This window comes from Eretmochelys imbricata, chromosome 2 (genome assembly GCF_965152235.1).
Source record: "Eretmochelys imbricata isolate rEreImb1 chromosome 2, rEreImb1.hap1, whole genome shotgun sequence".
NCBI classification, from domain to species: Eukaryota; Metazoa; Chordata; order Testudines; family Cheloniidae; genus Eretmochelys; species Eretmochelys imbricata.
The window spans coordinates 197,547,960-197,570,978 of record NC_135573.1 but is presented as its reverse complement, the minus strand read 5'-3'; the positions used below and the strand labels follow the sequence as shown (position 1 = coordinate 197,570,978).

Here is a 23,019-nt window from a genome sequence, read left to right as displayed (position 1 = left end):
CATTGACTCCATGGGTACTGAATGTGCCCACTACCAGCCTCTGGCAAACGGAGGCTAGGGATACCATCCCTGTCCATTGTGGTTAATAGCCATTGATGGACCTATCCTCCATGAATTTATCTAGTTCTTTTTTAACCCTGCTATAGTCTTGGCCTATACTGAATCAACTGCACACATATTGTACTATAAAAGTGTTTCTTGTAAGGTATCATACGTAAACTGGTGACATGCTGGTCAGGAACACCATGATGTGTGTATGGACTGTGTATAAAGTTATGTATATGTGCCAGATATATATTCTTAAAATGTGTTTTGGAGGCAATGCATAAATCAAGCCTGACACAGATAATGGAATATGGATTGACCATTGTCATAAATATAAAGGGAAGGGTAAACCCCTTTGAAATCCCTCCTGGCCAGGGGAAAGCTCCTCTCACCTGTAAAGGGTTAAGAAGCTAAAGGTAACCTCGCTGGCACCTGACCAAAATGACCAATGAGGAGACAAGATACTTTCAAAAGCTGGGAGGAGGGAGAGAAACAAAGGGTCTGTGTCTGTCTGTATGCTGGGTCTTTGCCAGGGATAGACCAGGAATGGAGTCTTAGAACTTTTAGTAAGTAATCTAGCTAGGTATGTGTTAGATTATGATTTCTTTAAATGGCTGAGAAAAGAATTGTGCTGAATAGAATAACTATTTCTGTCTGTGTATCTTTTTTGTAACTTAAGGTTTTGCCTAGAGGGGTTCTCTATGTTTTTGAATCTAATTACCCTGTAAGATATCTACCATCCTGATTTTACAGGGGGGATTTCTTTATTTCTATTTACTTCTATTTTTTATTAAAAGTCTTCTTGTAAAAAACTGAATGCTTTTTCATTGTTCTCAGATCCAAGGGTTTGGGTCTGTGGTCACCTATGCAAATTGGTGAGGCTTTTTATCCAACATTTCCCAGGAAAGGGGGGGTGCAAGTGTTGGGAGGATTGTTCATTGTTCTTAAGATCCAAGGGTCTGGGTCTGTAGTCACCTAGGCAAATTGGTGAGGCTTTTTACCAAACCTTGTCCAGGAAGTGGGGTGCAAGGTTTTGGGAAGTATTTTGGGGGGAAAGACGCGTCCAAACAGCTCTTCCCCAGTAACCAGTATTAGTTTGGTGGTGGTAGCGGCCAGTCCAAGGACAACGGGGGGGAATATTTTGTACCTTGGGAATATTTTGACCTAAGCTGGTAAAGATAAGCTTAGGGGGTTTTTTCATGCAGGTCCCCACATCTGTACCCTAGAGTTCAGAGCGGGGGAGGAACCTTGACATGGTGTTTCTCTCCCTCCTCCCAGCTTTTGAAAGTATCTTGTCTCCTCATTGATCATTTTGGTCAGGTGCCAGCGAGGTTACCTTTAGCTTCTTAACCCTTTACAGGTGAGAGGAGCTTTCCCCTGGCCAGGAGGGATTTCAAAGGGGTTTACCCTTCCCTTTATATTTATGACAACCATGAAAGAATATTAACATATAAGGTAAACAATCAAGCTACAAGTGGTGGAGGAAACAGTGTACTAAGCACACTGGAGGACAGAGTCTGTACCCTAGGGAATCTACCTGGCTCTCAAGGCATAGACAATGGATTTGGGGAAATATAAGGAGAGTAAAAAGGCATTCTAGTTGTTCATCACTTTGGTAACAAAAAGGACAACACCCTCTGATTCTCTGAACATTGGATCCTCCTACCAGGAAGGGATGGGGATGCTGTAAGCGAGAAAGCCATTTAAGAAGACACAATTTGCTAGAATTACATTTTAGGCCTATAAAGCATGTTATTTTATTTGCTTGTAACCATTTTCTGTTTCTGTTCTCTTTGCTTAGTATCACATAAATATCTGTTCTTTATTAATAATCTTAAGACAATTAAATGGATTCGTTCCTATATGAACTGTGACCAAAAGACACAATATCCCCACTGCAATAGACACACAGGGAAGATCATAAATAATTAACTACGCTCTTGTCTAACCTACAAAATATCTTTCAAGGAAACTATTTTTTTAAAATGATTTTAACAACAATTTCATATCGCACTATTTTGTCTGCAACAGAAAAGCTTCAAAACAGATTCCAATGAGAAACTGCTGATCTTGAATTAATATGCAAACTAGATACCATTAACTTGGGCTTGAATAGAGACTGGGAGTGGCTGGGTCAGAACACATATTGAATCTATTTCCCCATGTTAAGTATCCTTATAGCGTTCCAGCTGCTGGGGTTACTTTCATCCAATTATACCCTCCGCTATATCTCTACTGAGTTAATTGGCACCCTCAATCAATTGAGGGTGGAGATTTGTGTGACAGGGTACTAAGTCAACTCCTGACTCAGTACACCCAGTAAGATCAGATACAAGTCATTGTCAAGAAGCATGAACAATTACGACAGCATATGAGGTTTTTTGCATAGGGCAAACTTGAAGTTGTTAAGGGAATCGGTCTTGTGAAGTTAAAAATGACTGCACTACAAGCTCAGTCCCCTTCTTCTTATAACTGTTAAATACAGTTCTACCTTTACAGATTTTTTTTTAAAAAGGGCATAAAGTATATAATTAAACATATCACAGTATCTCCTGGCCCATAATCGGGCCAAATACTTCTGTATTATACCTTATCCTGCACACCAGTTTCTGTCCCATAGAACATTTTTGGCACGGAATGCCTTTTTGCAAAAGATCAGGAAGTTTCAAATAGGGAGGAGAGGGGGAATCCTACAGAGAAAGAGAGTGAGTGATGTCTAGAATTCCTGGGTGCTGTTATTCACTTATAAAGTAGGGGTGCATGCTGAAAAAACATATTCATAGGAATGATACACCATATCACAATCATTAGAGCTGGATGGGAAAGAGTTTTACCTGTTGTGTGAAAAATTCCCCTTCCCAAATCAGGCAAAAAGTCAAAATCTCAAAAATGTTCACATAAACAAAATTCTGGGAGAAAATAACTGGCTTGGATCAATTTAAATATTTTGTTTCAATTTTGACCATGTCCTATTTTTTAAAATAAATATATACAGAGAGAGAGAGAGAAACAAAAAGTCATTTTGATCCAGAAAAAACAAAAACCAGAGTTTTTCATTTAGAAAGTGGCAAAGCAAAATGTTTCAACAATTTCAAAACTGTTTTGAAAACTTTTTTTCAAGTTGAAAAATTCATCAAAACCAACCCTTTTCCAAGAAAAGTTTCAGTTTAGATGTTGCATTTTCTGTTGAAAAATATGTTGTCAAAAATTCCTTACAGCTCTAATAAAGATGCTACAAATATCAGGGAACTTTAAAAATTTTAAAAAACGAATATTTTTCATAAAGTTGTCTTTTATTTTTCCTAGAAGAAAAGAACTTTTGACAACTTTTTATACCCAACACTGAAAATATTCAGCATTAAGAAACCACAGCCTGGTGATCTAAAATCTGTGATTTATGTAATTATTTTTCTTAAATGTAACCCAGCAGTGGTTTTGTACCAGTTACAAACTTTCTTGGTGGGGAAATGTGACAAATTCTGGAATTTCTGACTAAAATTAATGGGTGTAAGAGGAATTGATGGATTCTTTCCCCTTTAGGCACTTCAGTGGATGAGCTGAAACTTGGCAAAGAGCTATTTAGCCATTAGTAAATGAAGATGCTTTGTTGGTGTGCAAATCACAGCCCAAGAAAAATGAATGACAAGCAATTTAGATTCACTGATTCATAGATATTTAGGTCAGAAGGGACCATTATGATCATCTAGTCTGATGATCCTGCACAGTGCAGGCCACAGAATTTCACCCACCACTCCTGCAAAAAACCTCACACCTATATCTGTGTTATTGAAGTCCTCAAATCGTAGTTTAAAGACTTCAAGGAGCAGAGAATCCTCCAGCAAGTGACCAGCTACAGAGGAAGGCGAAAAACCTCCAGGGCCTCTTCCAATCTGCCCTGCAGGAAAATTCCTTCCCGACCCCAAATATGGCGATCAGCTAAACCCTGAGCATATGGGCAAGATTCATCAGCCAGATACTACAGAAAATTCTTTCCTGGGTAACTTGGATCCCACCCCATCTAATATCCCATCACAGGCCATTGGGCCTATTTACCATGAATATTTAATTACCAAAACCATGTTATCCCATCATACCATCTCCTCCACAAACTTATCGAGTTTAATCTTAAAGCCAGATAGGTCTTTTGCCCCCACTGCTTCCCTTGGAAGGCAATTCCAAAACTTCACTCCTCTGATGGTTAGAAATTTATTTATTATACAACTAATGACATTTTTGGGATGGGATGCCACTTATAGGTCAGAACTGATAATAAATGATAAGTCATTTGAAAGAGCTGTACAAATAACAACTTCAAATATAGGCTGCTACCTTCTCCAAAAATTATTAAGGGACTTTAAAGAGCATTATCCAGTTATTCTGTGTTTTCCCCCTCTACTGGCTAGACACTTAAATCAACAAGAAGACATATCAGTCAGTACGTGTGACGGAAGAAGGAAAACCATCTAGTAATTAGCACTGCATTGTAACAACCTTACCAAAACAGCAACATTCTGAATGGTTCTTGAAGTTTGGAATAAAACCCCACAAAAAATCTTCAGTCAACTGCATTTCTTCCACCTTTCGAACTTCTTAAACAGGTGGTCAGGAATTTTCTATCTGAATGATATTTTGATGGTACATGCAGTTTCCACAAAATTAAAATATTCTGCAGGAAACTTGAGATTTTACCCAAATAATTTGATTTTCTGTTTGGAAAACCAAAACAAAATGTCGTTTTTGGAAGGTTTAACCAAAACTGAAATATTTTGGTTTGCTGAACAAACCTGAAATGTTTAATTTTGAGTCAGTTTAACACAAAACTGCATTTCCCTATGGTGGGAAATTGTCTCATGGGAATGGTAGTTTGGATGACTCATGGCCTCATTCTCTCCTATGGACTGAATTGCCTGGCCAGACTGCATCTCCCAATGTAACACAGTCTCCCCTCTGACTGAGCAGAATGGTATATGGGAATCATTTGTTTGCAGGTGCATCATGGAAGATGTAGTCCAGCAAGTTGGCCCAGCCCATAGGAGAGAAAAGGGTTATCAGCTGTAACTCCTATGAGGCAATGCGCTGCCATAGGGAAACACAGTTTAATGTTGAATTGAACTGAAACGAAATAATTTGAGTCAGTTCAACAAACCAAAATAAAAAAAAAATGGTAAATATTAAGATTAAGAGCCCATTTAGTAATAAAATTGCTAAAAATCCAGGAAATCCCCAGTAAGCCAGCATTGACATGCACACCAAACTAAACTCCACCTGTCTTTCAACCATAATAACCAAGCATGGGCACACAGATGACTACACTGTGTAGTAAACTCCCTTTTAATTCCAACATCTAACCACACTGCATAATCTGATTCCATACAATCACACTCAAATGCATATCCAGACTGTATCTCTCTCCACTCCCTCTGTTTATCTAACATAGGCCACCTTTTTATTCTTTCACATAATCTCACCATTGTTGATGCAAGAGCCTCCTCCTCTGCAGCTCCATATGGAGCAGCCTTCTTCTACCTCTCTATCTCATCAGCTCTCTTATTTTTCAAATCTGAAAACTTATCTTTTCTCCTTTGCCTAAACAGCATCTCAATTTCTCTATCCATCTGCTTTTTAAAAGTGATTAGTATATTGGGATAATCTCATAAGAAAGATGCTATACAAAATAAAACAGCATTATATTGCAGTGAAAAAATGGCAACACTAGGGAACGTTTCTCTTAGTTTTCTTTTACTGGGGGCCTTTGCTCTTCCAACAGATGGAGAAGTTGCAATTAATCAGAAAGTCCCCAAATATTTCAGAACAACTCAGATGTCTTACTGTTAGAAATCAGTGTATTGCTTTGTGTGCAAAGAAACTCACCAAATGCAGACTCTTTCAAAGGACTTGAACTGGAGCTGCTGGAATTATCTGATATGTCCAGCTCATCATCTAATTCAGAGAAGACATCTGTGCATAAAAACAAAAGCAGAAAGGAAGCTTTTAACTAAGCTCTGAGCGCAGTGCTATCATTCCTGGTGTTTCTTCTGCTATTGACTACCTTTCTCAGAGTTTTCTAAAGTGTAGTTGTCATCTGATAGGATTTCATCACATGTTCTGTCTTCATCTTTTCCACATGTTGGATGAAAGTTTTCGGTTGGAATATCAGTGCTTTCTGAAAATTCACTTTTGAAACTGGCTGCTCCGTTGCTGCTGCTGCTGAGGCTCGACTTCTCAGAACGCTCCTGACAATGAAGAACAAAGAGGAGAACTAGTGAAGGAAATATTACCAATTTTCCTTTTCACAACAATGTCCGAGGCTCATTATAAAATCTGATATTAAAAAGCCATAATTCATTAAAAAAAATTATAGTTCTTACTCGGCTGCTTGTCCTGCTCTCTCATTCTACCAGTGATTCTGCATTTATGGAAGAGCCCTTTACTTAACTGAAATGATTTTTACTTTTCATATAAAAGATGTCCTAGAAATTCTATTTAAACTCCAAAAATAGGTTGCAAAGAGTACTGACAAAGTTCTTTTTCACCATGTGTGTTCTCTACAACTAAAAGGGAAACAATATGAAAATATGAACAAATATTGGATTTAAAGATAGAAATATTGAACAAAGACATAGACAGGTCCCACAGACAACCAAGATGAGAGATTTAACCTCTTTCAGCTTGGACAATTAAAAGCAGACAGGTTTCCTGACATCATAAAGTGTAAGGCAATCAAGTTTAGTTAAAAAAATAAAAAATAAAGTAAGCTTGATGTATATGCGTCAGAGACCTCATGAAGTGGAACCAACCTGATGCTGGCTATTATTGCTGACATAAAGCTAAGAAAATCAAAAACTGGCATACAAATTATCCTGCTGTCGTAAGTGTCTCCTGTATGTGCTGAATCTGTCCATAATAAGGAGGTCTTTAATGAATATAAAATGCTCCAACCACCACTCTGTTTATAGCTTTTCAGGACACGGTAAAGCTCTCTGATCCCTCTTATGCCTCTATTTTAATGAGACATGTTTTGAAGGCAGACCAGTTTATATTATTTATCTCCTTTTCCCTTTTATCATACAACACTCCAACAGGATAATGTAAAACAAAGGATGAATTTACTTACAAACAATAGTTATTATACGTAAAAATAGGAACAATATATAAAAAGAACATAAAACAGATCATTAATTTTATTATTATTATTTATTTGTATTATTGTACTTTAATATTCAGTAATTTCAGGGGACAATAAAGTTTCTCCGAAACAGTCTGCATTTACGAAGGGTGCTCTGTTAGGTACTTAATCTTCTGGATATTAACTGATTCTCAGACCTTCTCCATACACCTCCCGTAAGGTGACTGTCATCTCACCGTGGCTTAGCAAAATGAATATAATTCCAACTCCTCCACTCCTTTGAAGGTCACTTAGTCAAACTCCTAAATACTGACTGTAGTGCTAACTGCCCAACAGTTTAAGCCAATTATTCCCTCCATTCTCTCCCCCATTCCCAATTCTACAACTCAACCCAGAAGACTAAATAAATGAATCCTCAGGAATTTTCACGGCAACACCTAACAGGAAGGATAAGTTTATGGCTCAGTACTGGACTAGGATTTAGGAAATTCTGTCAAAGGCTTCACAAGGGATCTAATGTATTTCACAATTTTCTGTTCCTCAATTTTTCCATCTGTAAAATGGGGATAGCAATACTTCCCTGCCTCAAAGTGTGTAGAGGATACATTTATTAATGCAGATGAGGTACTCATATACCAGACTGCTGACTACAATAGTAAAACTTATTATTATATAAAAAGGTACTATTTTTGGAATGTTTTAGGACTGTAGATTCCAGCGTTACCACATTACAATAAGGTAGTAACATGGAAAACTTAATTTTCAGTGTGCACCTGAAGATAAAATTGTAGCAATCTAAAAATTAATCCTAAAAGCAACATCATTTTTATCTCTCTCTTACTAGCTCAGCTTAATGGTGTTAATTCCCCTTGCTTTTTGTTTCTGGACTACCCCAGAAGGGGAGACATTTTAAGTGAACTGGCTGAAGGGCTAAATCACAGGAAGAGGCAGGTCATTGCAGAGGTGGAGCAGCCGTTGGCAGGAGCCACCCAGCAGGGGGAGACATGCTACACCATGCCCAGCCACAAGGAGGTGCCAGTGGTGAGTCAACCCCTTCACAACGGTTGGAGAATGCAGGCATCCTTCCCACCCCTGGAGAGCAGGGGGACTGACTGACCCAGACAGGTAAATACCCTAGACTTAAAGGAATGGGTTGATAGGACAGACCACATGAACATAGAGTGTCTTCTCAAATGGATGACTGAAAACCAGCAGCAGCAACTCCTGCAGCAAATAGCTGCCCACCAGCATCAGCTGGTCTGGGTCTTATGGGCAGAACAGCAGGAACAGCAGCAAAGGCTGTTCCAATAAGTAATGGCCCTGATGGAGTCTTCGGGTCTCCACACAGTTCCCCCTCCAGTGGCTGTAACCCAGGCCAAGTGGCCCCACCTGTGGCAGTAAAACTCACAAAGACAGGCCCTGGGGACAACCCAGAGGCTTTCTTGGTAATGTCTGAGTAAGTGGCAGAAGGCAACCCAGTGCCACCTGATCGTGGGCCACCCTGTTCTCACCTTACCTGACAGGAGCTGGTATGCCATGAGGCCAGCACCTGCATACCAGGGACTGGACACAGTCTCTGCCCAAGACTATGGCTGGGTGAAAGTGGCTATACTTGACTATCTTGACATCCGAAACATGCTCTGTGGGTAGAAATCATGAACTACTTCCAGCCAGAAATACTTCCAGGGAGCTGGGTAGAAATACTTTCAGGGAGCTGGAAATTAAGAGACCCACCCAGAAAGGCCACCTAACAAGGAAGCAATGTTGCCTCTCCTGCCTTACAGGCACCAGTGGTTAGTCAACCCCTTCACACCCCTCATGAGGGTCCAGGTGAATTGTGTCCCTTTTTCTCAGGAGTTCAGCCCTCCTTATACTGAGTTCCTGTCTTTGCCCAGCTCTTCTCAAAACTTCCTGCCAGGTTTCTAATGCAGGCTTCTTCCTCAATCCCTTTCCCCTACCCCTTCCTGGTCTCCTCCATGCCAGAGAGACTCACAACTGGTCCTACTATTTCCATGACTTCTCTGAGAATGAGGAAAGCAGACCTTTATATAACCAGCATGTTGTGTCAGCAGCCCACTGTTTTCATGATTGTTGGACTGCAAGTCTCAGAATCCTTCTATTTTCCATTGTAAAGCATAAGTCTTAACTGTGCAGGACAAATGACTTCTGTGCACGATTCGATGCATTTCTTAAGAGCAGCTGAAGTCTGTATTTTAGCAAAATGCTATAATCCCAGCCACCAAGTGCAGTGATTTCAGATCTGGGTGTAAGATCTGTCTGAGACAGAAGATCTGAGAGAATTAGAAGTTGATATGTAGATTTTTTTTCATTGTGCTCTGAAGGCCCAAGAATCAGATTTTCAATGTCCTGCCTTGCCTGAACTTTCTGATGGCCCTTGATAGGAGGAGGGAAGGCATAATAGAAAATCTTGCTCCAATCTTCCCCATCTTGAGCAAAAGCCCTTTCTTATTTTTAAGTATGTAAGCTAAATAAATTGTGTCTCACCTCTTAGTGTTCTTTAAAAAACTATTGCTATACATGAACCATACTTCTGCTTCCTTTCCAAGTGTTCTGTGGAGTTAACCTGTTGAGTGCACTCACTACTCCTATTCCTCTCTATAATCACCACCTTCCCGACATTGGTGTATCAGTGCAATATTTGACACACACACACAAACACTCTCTCCCCGTCCATGTACTTATATGGCCCTCATCACCAAGGATATGAGCACTATCAGAAGATTGTATCTTCCACTTTCAAAGGGGTGGACTCTATATAATAAATCTCTTCCATTGCTAACTTCTAGGAACCTATGATTATGAAAAACAAAAAACCTTATACTGTTAAATTTCTTTCTGACCTGTTCGCAACACAAACTTTCAGAAATGATTGAACGTTTTAAAAAAAGTAATAAAAAGAAAGTTATTGCTCTTTGACTTGGGTCTTTTTTGCCACATTTCAGCTCAAAGTGTTTTTATATTATATAATATAAAATATTGTAAAATATTATAAATATTAAATACATTTATAGAAATATAAAACCCTAAAATAAAAGGACGGTGGGGTGAGCGTAGTGGGTTATAATTATCACTCTTAATTGCAGAGCAGTGATGATACCACTATAATAAATGGCATAAAAACACTTGAACACATTAATGAACTGCAACTAAACGAAATTAATTAATACACTTGTCCTTGTCTTTCTAATGTCCTTGATATGTTGATCATATATTTTCACAGCTGACAATTTAGAAAATAAATCATACAAGAAATGGCTAATTTACCACATTCAGCAACTCTTGAAAAAATAATACCATCAAAACATTTTTCACAACAGACGTATCTTATTCTCCCAAATCCTGTAAAAGTTTACTGATTATACTATACTATGATTAAGCAAACAACCTCTTCCAGGTTTTTTTAATCATACAAAAACTAGCTTCCAGTTCTTAAACTGTATTTCAAATATGTGCTAATTAAATGCCAACATGGAGCAGCGTCAGGATGAGATCAATAGAGCAAAAGAGGAAGAAGATAACAGTTCATGGAGGGCTAGATTTTCAAGACAAATAATGGTCCTTGGTCATTTTAAAATAAAAAACAATTGTGTACATCAGTGCAGATGTAAGATGCCTCCATGAAACTGTAATCACAACAAGTATAAGGTTTGCATATTTGAAATTAAAGTCAAGATTGTATTATGCTCACTGTAACATTAATAACCTGTTGTATTCTGAATGATTTGAAAACAAACATATTATTTCCTTCAACTAGTAAGAGACCAGCCTAAACTTACATACACAATTGTTTTAAAAGAAAAATACTGTTAGGAATGAACTAGTATCTGACTGGCTGAAGTTGTATTTAATTTAACCCTCACCAGTGAATAATACTCAAATCCATCAAATAAAAGATACATCTAGCCACAATGAAGAGGAAATTAAAAATAAACATTAAACTAATCCAATTCTTATTTGTGTTCTGGAGCTGACAAAAGTAAAAATAACAAACTCATAACTGTTTTGCTAACTAAATTTTCCCCTTGTAATGCAGATGATACTTGGAAACAAATGCAAGGTTATCAGAAGTAGGGCCACCATCCTTAGCTGTGGCTAGGGAGTGCAGAGCTCAGTTTAGAGATGATAGAAGATTGCAAGGCAAAAACGGAATTAAGTCACTTTGAACGCCTCCGATTCTGAGCTGGTTATGTGACTGTCCAGTTTTATTGTGTAAGTTACAGCTGCTCTTCATGACACTAGCTGCCAATAGCTTCAGGGGGCAGTCACAACAACCAGGGATTACTGGGGCACCGAAAAGCCCAGGCCATTCTCCTTCCCACTGGCCATGCCACTTGCCATTCATTGGGAGGAAAAGTGTAGGAGCTGCTTCTATATCACTGCAGGATTCCAGCCAACTGCACTGACTGTAGAGCTGCTTTGTGTTGGTGAAACAGTGCAAAGAGATCCCAATGCATTTCAGGAAGGGAGCTCTAATATTCAGGTTACGCAGAGATATTTGAACCTATCCAAAACGGCATAATATTTGAACTTGTCAAGTTAAAAATAGAGTTTATTCATGTAAAAATAAACAGAAGTTCAGCTCCCAATGGAATAGTGATGTAAAAGATAAGCACCAAAATGCCCAGATCACAACTGCAGAATGGGACAAAAGTGACAATCCTTCCAAGAAGGCACTGAAAATTGGGAACGCTGAAGGAATATCTACTTATTCAGGTTACTGGGAAATACAAAAAGCTTCAAGTCTGTATTTTTTTCAGCTGCCTGTCTATGACTACAAAGGGGGCCTCGTTAAGATGAAAAGGGCACACCAGACTCCTCGCCCCCGCAATCAAAGCATGTAAAAGACCTCACTCAATACTTCTCTCTACATAATTTTAGACAGCAATTGAAGTAGAACTGATCAAAAAATTTTGAGAAACGAAAATGTCTTTGAAATATTTTCAGGAATGTGTCGCTTTTGATGAAATTTTCTATGGGAAAAAGTCATTTTCATTTTTTGTTTAATAAAAACATTTAATTTCAGTGTCAATGTTTCATTTCAATCAGGTAAAAATGTAGCATTTTGACTATTGTTTTATTTCATTTTGATTTTTATAATTTAATTTTAATATTATAGCTTATATTTTACTTCTGTGTATAATATGCAATATTTTGTATTATGTTTTGACATTTTCAAAATGAAACAATTTTACCTAATCAAAACAAAATGTTTTGACATTAATAAAATAAAAGGTTTGGAATGCTTCCAAATCAATTTTTTTTTTTTTTTTTGGAATTTCTACTCAGAGAAATTCTGAAATTTCAACTTCACATTCTGATTCAGAATGTAAAGAAATTTTTAAATGTTGGAATTTCCTGCAGAACTTTCAGCCAAATGTCAAATTTAGCCTGAATTGGTTTTTGAATTTTGATATTTTAATTGGAAAAAACTGGCAGTTAGAGAAATTACATCCCATTTTTATGCCCCAACCAGGGTATGTGAATATGTTTGCTTCCTCAGAACTTCTAAGCATTATAGCTAAGGTAGCCAACTCTTGAGATCATATGTAATCATGAAAAGATAACGGATGCTGACTATGTAATCCAATAGGTATTTCTACAGTAATTGAATAAAAGTAACTTACTTTAAATGTATTGTACAGATTCTATTAAATGTTAGATGCGTGACATACAAAGGCCAAGTTTTTAAAACATGGGTGTCCAAAGTTAAACTTCCCAGCACCAAAGAAAACCGCATGGCCTGCTCCACAAGGTGCCACTTGATGCACAAAGCTCTTGACACCTACATTCTCATCTTAGTTGACTTACAGATGGAGCATCTTTCCATAATGTGCCCTTCTTTTCTAGGTACAATAAACTCCGAGTGTGTGGAGGTTAGTATTAAGGATAGCTACCCTACACAATGGGCAGTGTTTAAAACCTGACAAGGGCAGCCCACCAGGCTAAATCCTACTTAACTAACAACTACCTAAAACCTAAAGGTACTTGCTATAGCTAACAATAAATAGCTCACTATATACAACAAAATCATAGAAATACTGATAGAAAAGTATGAGGTGAGACACAACATAGAATGTTCTGACTCAAGCTGTGGATGGTGAGAAGGAACTGAGGGAGTTGGCATGGCACCGCCTTTAAATAGCCACAGGCAGGGCTATGGGACCAGACAGCATAAGCATTGTTCCTAGGGATACTTCTAGGCAAAGCTTTCTGGCTTCAGTGTTCTGTGAACGCACAAACCTGAGTGGTATACGTCTGCAACCACTCAAAGAGGCAGCTCAGATTCTGAAGCACAATTCTATGGCAATGGGGTGAATTACTCTACATATAATGTATGTTGCTACAGTCACATACTTCACAATGGAACTTTCAGCCCAGGGCAGTGTTTAAGGGCCATAATGTCAAAGAACCCACATGCCACAAGACAATTGAAGGGCAGCGAGATTACAACCTCTCCCATGCAACCCCTACAAAGTATCAATTTTCTAAAATGAAAATGGCAACAAATTCCTCTTTTGAGCTTCTCCCTAGCCAAGACAGGAAATCCATGCAGCAGCTTCTGCATCCTGTGTGTTGAACACAAATAGGATCAGGATCCTCAGGAAGATGGGGAAATCATTTGCAGGAGCTTCTTACTAAGCAGCATTATAGACCCTGGCCATGGACTGAGGCCTGAAGGTCCTCCAGATTGGTCATCTGGGCAAAAGGCAAGCATACATGGCAGTAAGGCTCCTAGGTACCCCTTAGTATCGCAGAACCAGAACCAGTTTTTAACACTAAGAAAATTTGTATTTTATATGCTAGTTTTGTTAAAGTAAAGCACAGTGAACTCAAGTTATTACAGTTGTTAGGAGAATGTTTAAATATAAATTGCTTGGTTTCATACTATTGCATATTTGCTTGGTTTTATACTGTTGCATAATGTATGTGTATACAAGTAAATACATTTTTAGTTTTTAACCTACAGTAAGATTTTTTTTTAATTGCCTATTTAAATACCATCTTCCAAAACTTGGCAAGCACTTTCTTGAGCTCTTCCACAGCTGTGCACGACAACATTGATGTTATCCTTTTAGTGCATGAGACAGGAAGTAAAACTGACCACCCAAAGATACTGAAAATGACTATAAACAAAGTGAGCTTTCATATGTGGAAAGTAAGCAAACTGGGGGGATATTTTCCCCAATACCTTCTTTCAGTTATAATAATCACAATTGACTTTTTAACCATAGCACAAAAATTTCACACCAATGTGATGTGTGTTGGTGTCCCTTTAAATTGAAAAGAAAATCTGAATTGGAATAATTTAATAAAGATTGTTTTATGGGAGTGGGAGGTTTGGAAAATTAAGGCAAAACTAGGCAATGCTAAAATAAGTTACTTGTTCCATTAAATGTTATACTGATCTGTGATGAAGACAAGGAAGCATCTTTAAGAAATCCACTGACTGGGGACTGGGAGCTACTGTCAATCTTTTTCTATGAGACAGAGAATTTTCAGTGAGAGATATAAGGGTGAGCTCAAATAACAGAAGTGTTAAAAGGTGCCCTCTTCAGAGAGATGTGATTACTGACTCTACCAGTATAGCTGTACAAATTACCATAACTTTACTTTTTTCTTGAGTTTATAATAATTTATACTATGAGTTTTTACTGTGGAAAACTTTTTTCTGTCATTTTTTTCAGTAAATTCTCCAAGAATACATATGAGCTGACCTTCATTAAGTAAAACACTGAAATCCTTGACTAAGCTCACAGAACACAAGCTCATAAAACAAAGCTTGAAGCAAAATGAAAGAACTGCAAAAGATGTTTCTGAAGAACTATATCAGACAGCAAGACAAGCTTAGCAAACACGTTATCAGCTCACTGCTCTTTATCTACCAACCTGTAATTAAAAATTAAATATGTGTAGGTGCCATCGTTTGTGAATCATGCACAGAATTATTCCATTGCAGCCAAGTGTACATTTTGCTATTCACTAACCATTTTAAAATGTGCATACATAATTAAATGTTAGAAGATTCTATTAAAAATGCAAGAGCCAGTATATTTCAGTCTGACTCATGCCATTTTCAATATTGGATTAAGGTAGTTTGTAAGATATTGTAACTGTTACTTGTATTTGTGTGCACATGGGAAAATTAATAAATATTAAGTTTAAAATAAATTTTAAAATCTACATGGATTTCAACTTTAATTTTATAAAACAATAGGCCCTTTAATTGAGAAATGCATATATTTTATTAGTCCACAAAATGTCCAGGCATAGCACAGTGTTAAAGAAAAAACACAACGCTAAGTCATTTACTTACGTGAGATAAGATGGCAAGCTGCTGGTGACATGTCACTGCATTCCTATTAGCCTCCATGAAATATCTCTGGGTACGTCTCCTCTCGCGCTCTAGCTTCTTCTCCAAAGCAAACTGGGAGGTGGACAAGCCATCTAAATACTTCATCATCACATCAGATATCATTGAACTGACTCCTACTATGTCTGGACGAGTCTCTGCATCAGGAGTCAAGCACCTATTGAAAGATCCATTACCTAATGAAAAATCTATTCATAACACCACAGTTTTATTTACCTGTTTCTGGATATCTGCTTAATATCACTAACACATATTCACTGGTAATTATCAGTGGTCACCTTGGGCAGCAGCTAGGATAAAACTGAAATCTAGTAGGTCAACAGCTTGAAATTCCAAAAATGAATAAAAACCAAACAAACAAGTGCATACAGTGTTTGACTGGTACAGAGCACTTTGGTACAAAGTGAGAACATCTGCTAACTAGTTTATACAAAGATAATTGTGAAAGTCTTTGTAATGGTAAATTTTAAGCAGTGTTCTCACATTCAGTATTGACTCATATACTGCAGTTAAGTATCGGGCAGCATTATACGTTAATAATATATGACAAGGTCAACATCTGATTCAAAAGGAGAGGGGCAGAGCAGAGGACAATTGACAGCAGCCGAGGATCTACCCCCAAAGTTCTTTCAACCAGCTGAGTTCAGGTATGTGTGTACATGAATCAAACACACTTCTTGAAGGGAAAAATTCAGAAAATGATTTTGTTATTCCTAAAAGAGTGCTATTTTAATAAACATATCCTACATTTATAGTAATACCTTATAAGATGTTTTATACAGTACTTGAGAAAACAAGTCTATTTAAATCTCTCTCTGTGCCAACTGTTCAAGATCTTTATGGTGTATGTCATTTTGTTCCTCCCTGGCTTTACTCAAACTTTTGTATTCTTTTCCTTTTAACAGATGCAGGCTTGTTTTCTGTTTTAAAAAATGGCAATCAAAGGGAAGTTTATTTTCTTCACTTCAATCCACTGAAATTTGTGAGAATTTCCAAGAATCATGTGAGCTGGAAAGGACCTCTAGTGGGTCATTAATCCATTTCCCCTGAATCATGGCAGAACTGATTTATTTACTACTGAATATCTAAGAGATGGATATTTAACCATGAATATAATCATGACTGTGATTTCACAACTTTCTCTGGCAACAAGTTCTTATATTTACAAATTTTACCTGAAATATTGAACATAAATTACCAGTTGCAACATAAAGCCATTGTTTCTTTGCTCCTCATTGGCTGAAAAACTGATACCTGGCTTATTTATAGCATCCCTATTATGGGCAGGTATCGCATCTCAATCACCTGGAGTGAACATGTCCAGCTCTCTTAACTTTTACCCATGGATCTTATTTTCCATATCTTATTTTTGCTGTTTTCCTTGAACTCTTTTCATTTTGTCTAAATCTCTTTGAAAGTATGAACCAAAAACTGAACATAATACTTCAATTGATCAATACTAAGGAATGCAGAATATTTATCTGGTTTATTTTATGCTTGCCACAACTGTTAATATCACCCAAATAGAGTATTTGTGCTAGTGACATCTTATTCCCAGCTTCTTTCATATAATTATCTGTTACATCTATTACAACTTATTAGAATGTGGATAAAGTGATGAAAAGTTCAGTTATACTGATAATTATATGGGATTATCAGTGAACAGGTTACAGTAGTCACTGTGTGTATAGTTATAAAAGGTAACTGAATAGTGGGCCCTCAACCAATCAGATACTTTAAAAATTGTAAAAGGAAGTATTATTATGTATTTATGAATAAGAGGGAGGAAGAAAGACACAAAGGGACAGATCCTCAGCACTGTGAGAAAGGATAGCTCCCTTCAAGTCACCATGAGGATCTGATCCAGTCAGAAAGAGACAGAATGAATACATGATTACGGCACGATGAGGCATGAAGGTATTATCAGGATACATTTGAGATGACGGCATAATTGCTAAGTGGTGAGAAGTAAGTGAGTAATGCAATTCATTCCAAATGAGTGCCAGTAACACAGAATGTGCCACATATGCTACAAAACCCCATACCTATTTTAGAAATGTTATTGTTTTTTGACTTCTTTCACTTGTATAGCCAGGCTTCCTTAGTTACTGTGAAACTAACTGTTCACGGATCAGGAGGGAGCCATAAAACCTTTTGAAAACAACCAAAAATATGTTTTTTATGCCTAAAAGTGGCATGACTTGAAAGTAATTTATGTCAGGACTGTTTCAAGCTTGAGGTTGAATCCTACTGGAAAGCTGGGATTCTAACCTTTCCAATACATCAATAGGCTTGGAAAGATTAGATTTTTATTGGTAAATGTTGGTAGATATCAATTTCACCATACACACAGAAACTGCCAAAAAATACTTCCATTGATAATAATCTAAATGTACAGACAGGCAAAGTAAGAAAAGTGCTGCTTGAGAAGTCAGAGATTGATTTAGGGCTATTTACTAGCTATGTTTTGACATGTGATGTTGACAATTTGTGTTTTAACAGTTATAAATCTTTAGCTCTTTGAATGTCAACATCTCCTGTCATTATATCATTATTGTCTGACCCTTATTGCCTGACCCCGCCATAATTTTCCACAACTGTGAAAATGTAAATCAATAAAAATCTAAAACACCACTTAAAAATAAACATCAATAGTATCTGTCAAAATTATAAAAAAAATAAAAATTGAATTTTGCTAAGCCTAGACATAAGCTAGAATTTCTCACTGTTCAAGGCCATGACAGAACAGGAACTCTCTATATAGAAATGATGCTGATATAGGACCCAAGTCTTCCTTTTGTGGGGTTAGTTTGACTTTTTTGGAGGCAGAATCCCACATTTGAGGAAGAAAGCAGAAGCATTTTTGTTTCAGGTTGATTTTTTGTAAAGGGAGGTAGAGGGAGCTGAAGCTACTCAGAAGTGCACAAACTAAAACTGTGTACTTCTTGCCTTGCCCATTATCACCAGTCGTAGTGGACCACAAGCTAAATATGAGTCAACAGTGTAACACTGTTGCAAAAAGAGTAAACATCATTCTGAGATGTATTAGCAAGAGTGTTGTAAGCAAGTTGTGCTCTACTCTCACAGATTAGGCCTCAGCTGGAGTATTATGTCCAGTTCTGGGTGCCACATTTTGGGAAAGATGTGGATGAACTGGAGAGAGTCCAGAGAAGAGCAACAAAAATTATTAAAGTTCTAGAAAACATGACCTTCCATGTGGGAAGATTGAAAAAAATTGGTTTGTTTAGTCTGGAGAAGAGAAGACTGAGAGGGGACATGATAACAGCTCTTTGATAACATAATACTCCAGCTGAGGCCTAATCAGTGAGAGTAGAGCACAACTTGCTTACAACACTCTTGCTAATACATGATAACAGTTTTCAAGTACATAAAAGGTTGTTACAAGGAGGGAGAAAAATTGTTCTATTTAACCTCTGAGGCCAGGACAAGAAGGAATGGGATTAAATTGCAGCAAGGGAGGTTTAGGTTGGACATTAGGAAAAACTTCTTAACTGTCAGGGTAGTTAAGCACTGGAATAAATTGTCTAGGGAGGTTGTGGAATCTCCATCATTGGAGATTTTTAAAGAGCAGGTTAGACAAACACCTGTTAGGGATGGTCTTAGAATACTTTGCCCTGTCTTGAGTGCAGGCAACTGAACTAGAAGACCTCTCGAGGTCCCTTCCAATCCTACAATTCTACGTTTTTATAAGCCTAGACCATTTCTTCTCTCCAAAAAACTTGTCTCCTGAGTGTCAGAGTAATGCCAAGATGAGAGAGCAAATCAAATTCCTTGCCTCATTTCCAATAATAAAGGACAGAGCCTTCAGCATCTGGAAGTCTAAAATTAATTCACATCTGATTATTCATACACACTCCGAATCCCCAAATTATATAAAACATAGAGAGAGAAAAAGAAAAACAAGGGATACAACAGAGGTAACTCTGAGCTATAGATTTATGCTTACAAACTGTACATTCATCAATGCTTCTCATTACATGAAGATAAATACAAGAGAAACATCCTGAATTTAAAAAATTTCTAAAGAAACTCCTGTATCAATAGAAACAAATGAACATTCTATTATAATTTGCAGGATATGGAAACATGCAATATCTTAAAAAGAGGCACTGGGAGACTCATTTTATTGCACGACTCAACTTATCAGGCACTTTTTAATGATAAAGAAGGAAACATGCAACCAATAAACCATTTACAAGAGGAACCATTATTACAAGGCTAGACATGCTGATGATAGTGGCATGTCTTATATGTATTATTAGCAGTGTGAGCACATCTCTCCTTTTTCCTTTAACCCTGAAGCCATTCTACTTTCAGAGACAAAAGCTGAAGATTATTAAAGTCAGTACGTTGTTACATTGCCATCTGTATTAATGAAAATGTACAAAACAAAGCACCTTTCTGGAAAGATTGAGAAATAAAAAGACATGAGTAATTGCCTTTTACTAAAAAGAACAGGAGTACTTGTGGCACCTTAGAGACTAACAAATTCATTAGAGCATAAGCTTTCGTGGGCTACAGCCCACTTCATCGGATGCATAGAATGGAACATATAGTAAGAAGATATATATATACATACAGAGAAGATGGAAGTTGCCATACAAACTGTAAGAGGCTAATTAATTAAGATGAGCTATTATCAGCAGGAGAAAAAACTTTTGTAGTGATAATCAAGATGGCCCATTTAGACAGTTGACAAGAAGGTGTGAGGATATAAGTATCCTGTTTCTCATTGGAGTCCGTTTTTGAAGCTTTTCTGTTGCTGAGTTTGAATTAATATACAAACTAGATACCATTAACTTGGGTTTGAACAGAGACTGGGAGTGGCTGGGTCATTACACATATTGACTCTATTTCCCTATGTTAAGTATCCTCACACCTTCTTGTCAACTGTCTAAATGGGCCATCTTGATTATCACTACACACGTTTTTTTCTCTTGCTGATAATAGCTCATCTTAATTAATTAGCCTCTCACAATTTGTATGGCAATGTCCACCTTCTCTGTATGTGTATATATATATCTTCTTACTATATGTTCCATTCTATGCATCCAATGAAGTGGTCTGTAGCCCATGAAAGCTTATGCTCTAATAAATTTGTTAGTCTCTAAGGTGCCACAAGTACTCCTGTTCTTTTTGCGGATACAGACTAACACAGCGGCTACTCTGAAACCTACCTTTTAATAGTAACTGACAATTTTTCAGAGTAGACTCCTTCTGGCACTGGTTCATACATAGCCTCTACTATCTGCAAAATAAATAGCTGAGAGTGAAGAAAATAAAGATATTCCATTATACATATGGAAGTCTGTGTGATTAATGTTTTTCCTTGGATCAACATGACAGACATTGCATCACCAGTATACGTGCATAAAGAAACTTTGGAGCATATCTTCTAATGCAGAACTTGTATCAGATAAACAGATTAATATAATATTAGGTAACTGTAGGCTAAAGAGCTACAGCATTTAAGTCAGGGTGAAATTTACACAAAAATTGAAATATCTTTTATCTATGATAATGTTCTAGACTGCTAGTAGTGCACACCCTATTGTAAATCCAACCCTATAGTACCATCAGAAACCTTTAGAATCGAAAGATCCTACCATCAAATGATAGGGTAAAAATGTATTGGTAATTAAACTGTAAGATGATTCCGTGTGTAAATTCTAGTGGTTACAATGGCAACATTGCAATACACACCCAGATTTTACTTCTACTCATTCACACTTTTGTAGTGCAAAGTAGCTTGTCTTCTGCAATCGTATATTTGAACCCTGGGAGACCCAGAAGGTGCATGCAAAAATAACTGCAGTTTGATCTAGCAAACCTGCGTACTTTAGTTGCCAAGGAGAGCATGTTGGTGCTGTAAAAAGGTGGCTTCAGAGTTGCCATCTGATAAAGGATGCACCCCGCAGCCCAGACATCAGCCTTCTCGCCATATGGTTCACTCTTTACAACTTCAGGACTAAATAAAAATAAATACAATTTAATACTCACTGAAGGTAGGAGAAAATATCAGGTGTAGAAAATACTGAGTTATTGATATCAATATGTAAACACAGAAAACAAAAGCAATCAGTTACCATTTCTTTAAAAGGCTAATGCCACTTTAAGTTTGTGATGCAATAGTACTCGTGCATCAAGAAATGTCATCACTTTATCTAATGATACCTGGTTATAATTCCACATTCTTACAGAAATACAACATACCAGAGCTCACGGAATAATGCAAAATAAACTAAACTAAACTAAAAATCTATTAGTTTGAATTTTAAATAGATCTGATTTACTAAGTTCTTACTCCTCTAAGGTGGTCACTTTTCACAATCAAGTTTTACTGGCAAACATTGCAGAAAGCAACTTTCAGGTTACACGTGGGGGTATTTGTGGAAACAGGATTTAAATTTTGCACAAGCAAGCACTTATTCATTTCAGGAGTGCTTGCTTTTCATCCAGCTGGGAATCAATACCATACAACTTAACTGACGAATTATATTAAAGCCACACAGTTCAAATTTTGAATATTCACAATAATTAAAAAAATCAAAGATATTTGTTAATAAATTTGAATAATGAATGCTTTTGGAGAAATCCCTGTTTGTTGATATTAATCAAGCAAAAATAGGTTAAATCTGAATAAATTATTTGTTGCTAGTTATTCACTGTGCTCTACAATGAATTTTGATAGATCAGATAATTACTTGCAAATGGAAGCATTTACTTGCTCATTGCCTAAACACTGTAGGTACAAGTGTAACTGATAGCTATTTCATTTCTGTAACATTTCTGCTCATGACACTAGTGGTGTAAAGGTTTGTTCAGTTGTCCCTTCATAATAACTGTTGGTTTAATGGATTAAACTAAACTACGTTGCTTGTGTGATATATGAAGTACCAGTGTTATTAACACATGCATTGTCAAATGCTGTGCTGCTCCAATATTTGAATTACAGGTCTACTCTGACAAAACTACTGTAGTAGAAGTTCTTAGTTACGAACACAGAGTTATGAACTGACCAGTCAACCAGACACCTCATTTGGAACTGGAAGTACACAACCAGGCAGCAGCAGAGACCAAAAAAAAAGCAAATAAAGTACAGTATTGTGTTAAACATAAAGTACTAAAAAAATAAAGGGAAAATTTAAAAAAAATTTGACAAGGTAAGGAAACTGTTTCTGTGCTTGTTTCATTTACATTAAGATGGTTAAAGCAGCATTTTTCTTCTGCATAGTAAAGTTTCAAAGCTGTATTAAACCAATGTTCAGTTGTAAACTTCTGAAATAACAATAATATTTTGTTCAGAGTTATGAACAACCTCCATTCCTGAGATGGTTGTAATTCTGAGGTTCTACTGCACTACATTAGGAACATGACAGTATGTGATTTTGCTACTCTTGTGATAAAACAATACCTTTGTTCTCTCTTGTTTAGA

General features: G+C 37.0%; 1 protein-coding gene across 1 annotated transcript in view; it reads right to left on the bottom strand.

Annotated features, from left to right (window-relative positions):
* The window catches only part of NEK10 (NIMA related kinase 10), a 180,126-nt gene that overhangs the window by 45,828 nt on the left and 111,279 nt on the right, over positions 1-23,019 (bottom strand). The window contains exons 24-28 of the mRNA XM_077809309.1: positions 21,423-21,552; positions 20,762-20,832; positions 15,507-15,720; positions 6,095-6,278; positions 5,917-6,003 (exon numbers count right to left, since the gene is read on the bottom strand). Coding sequence (XP_077665435.1) covers positions 5,917-6,003; positions 6,095-6,278; positions 15,507-15,720; positions 20,762-20,832; positions 21,423-21,552 — 686 coding nt within the window. The remainder of the gene's footprint in view (positions 1-5,916; positions 6,004-6,094; positions 6,279-15,506; positions 15,721-20,761; positions 20,833-21,422; positions 21,553-23,019) is intronic.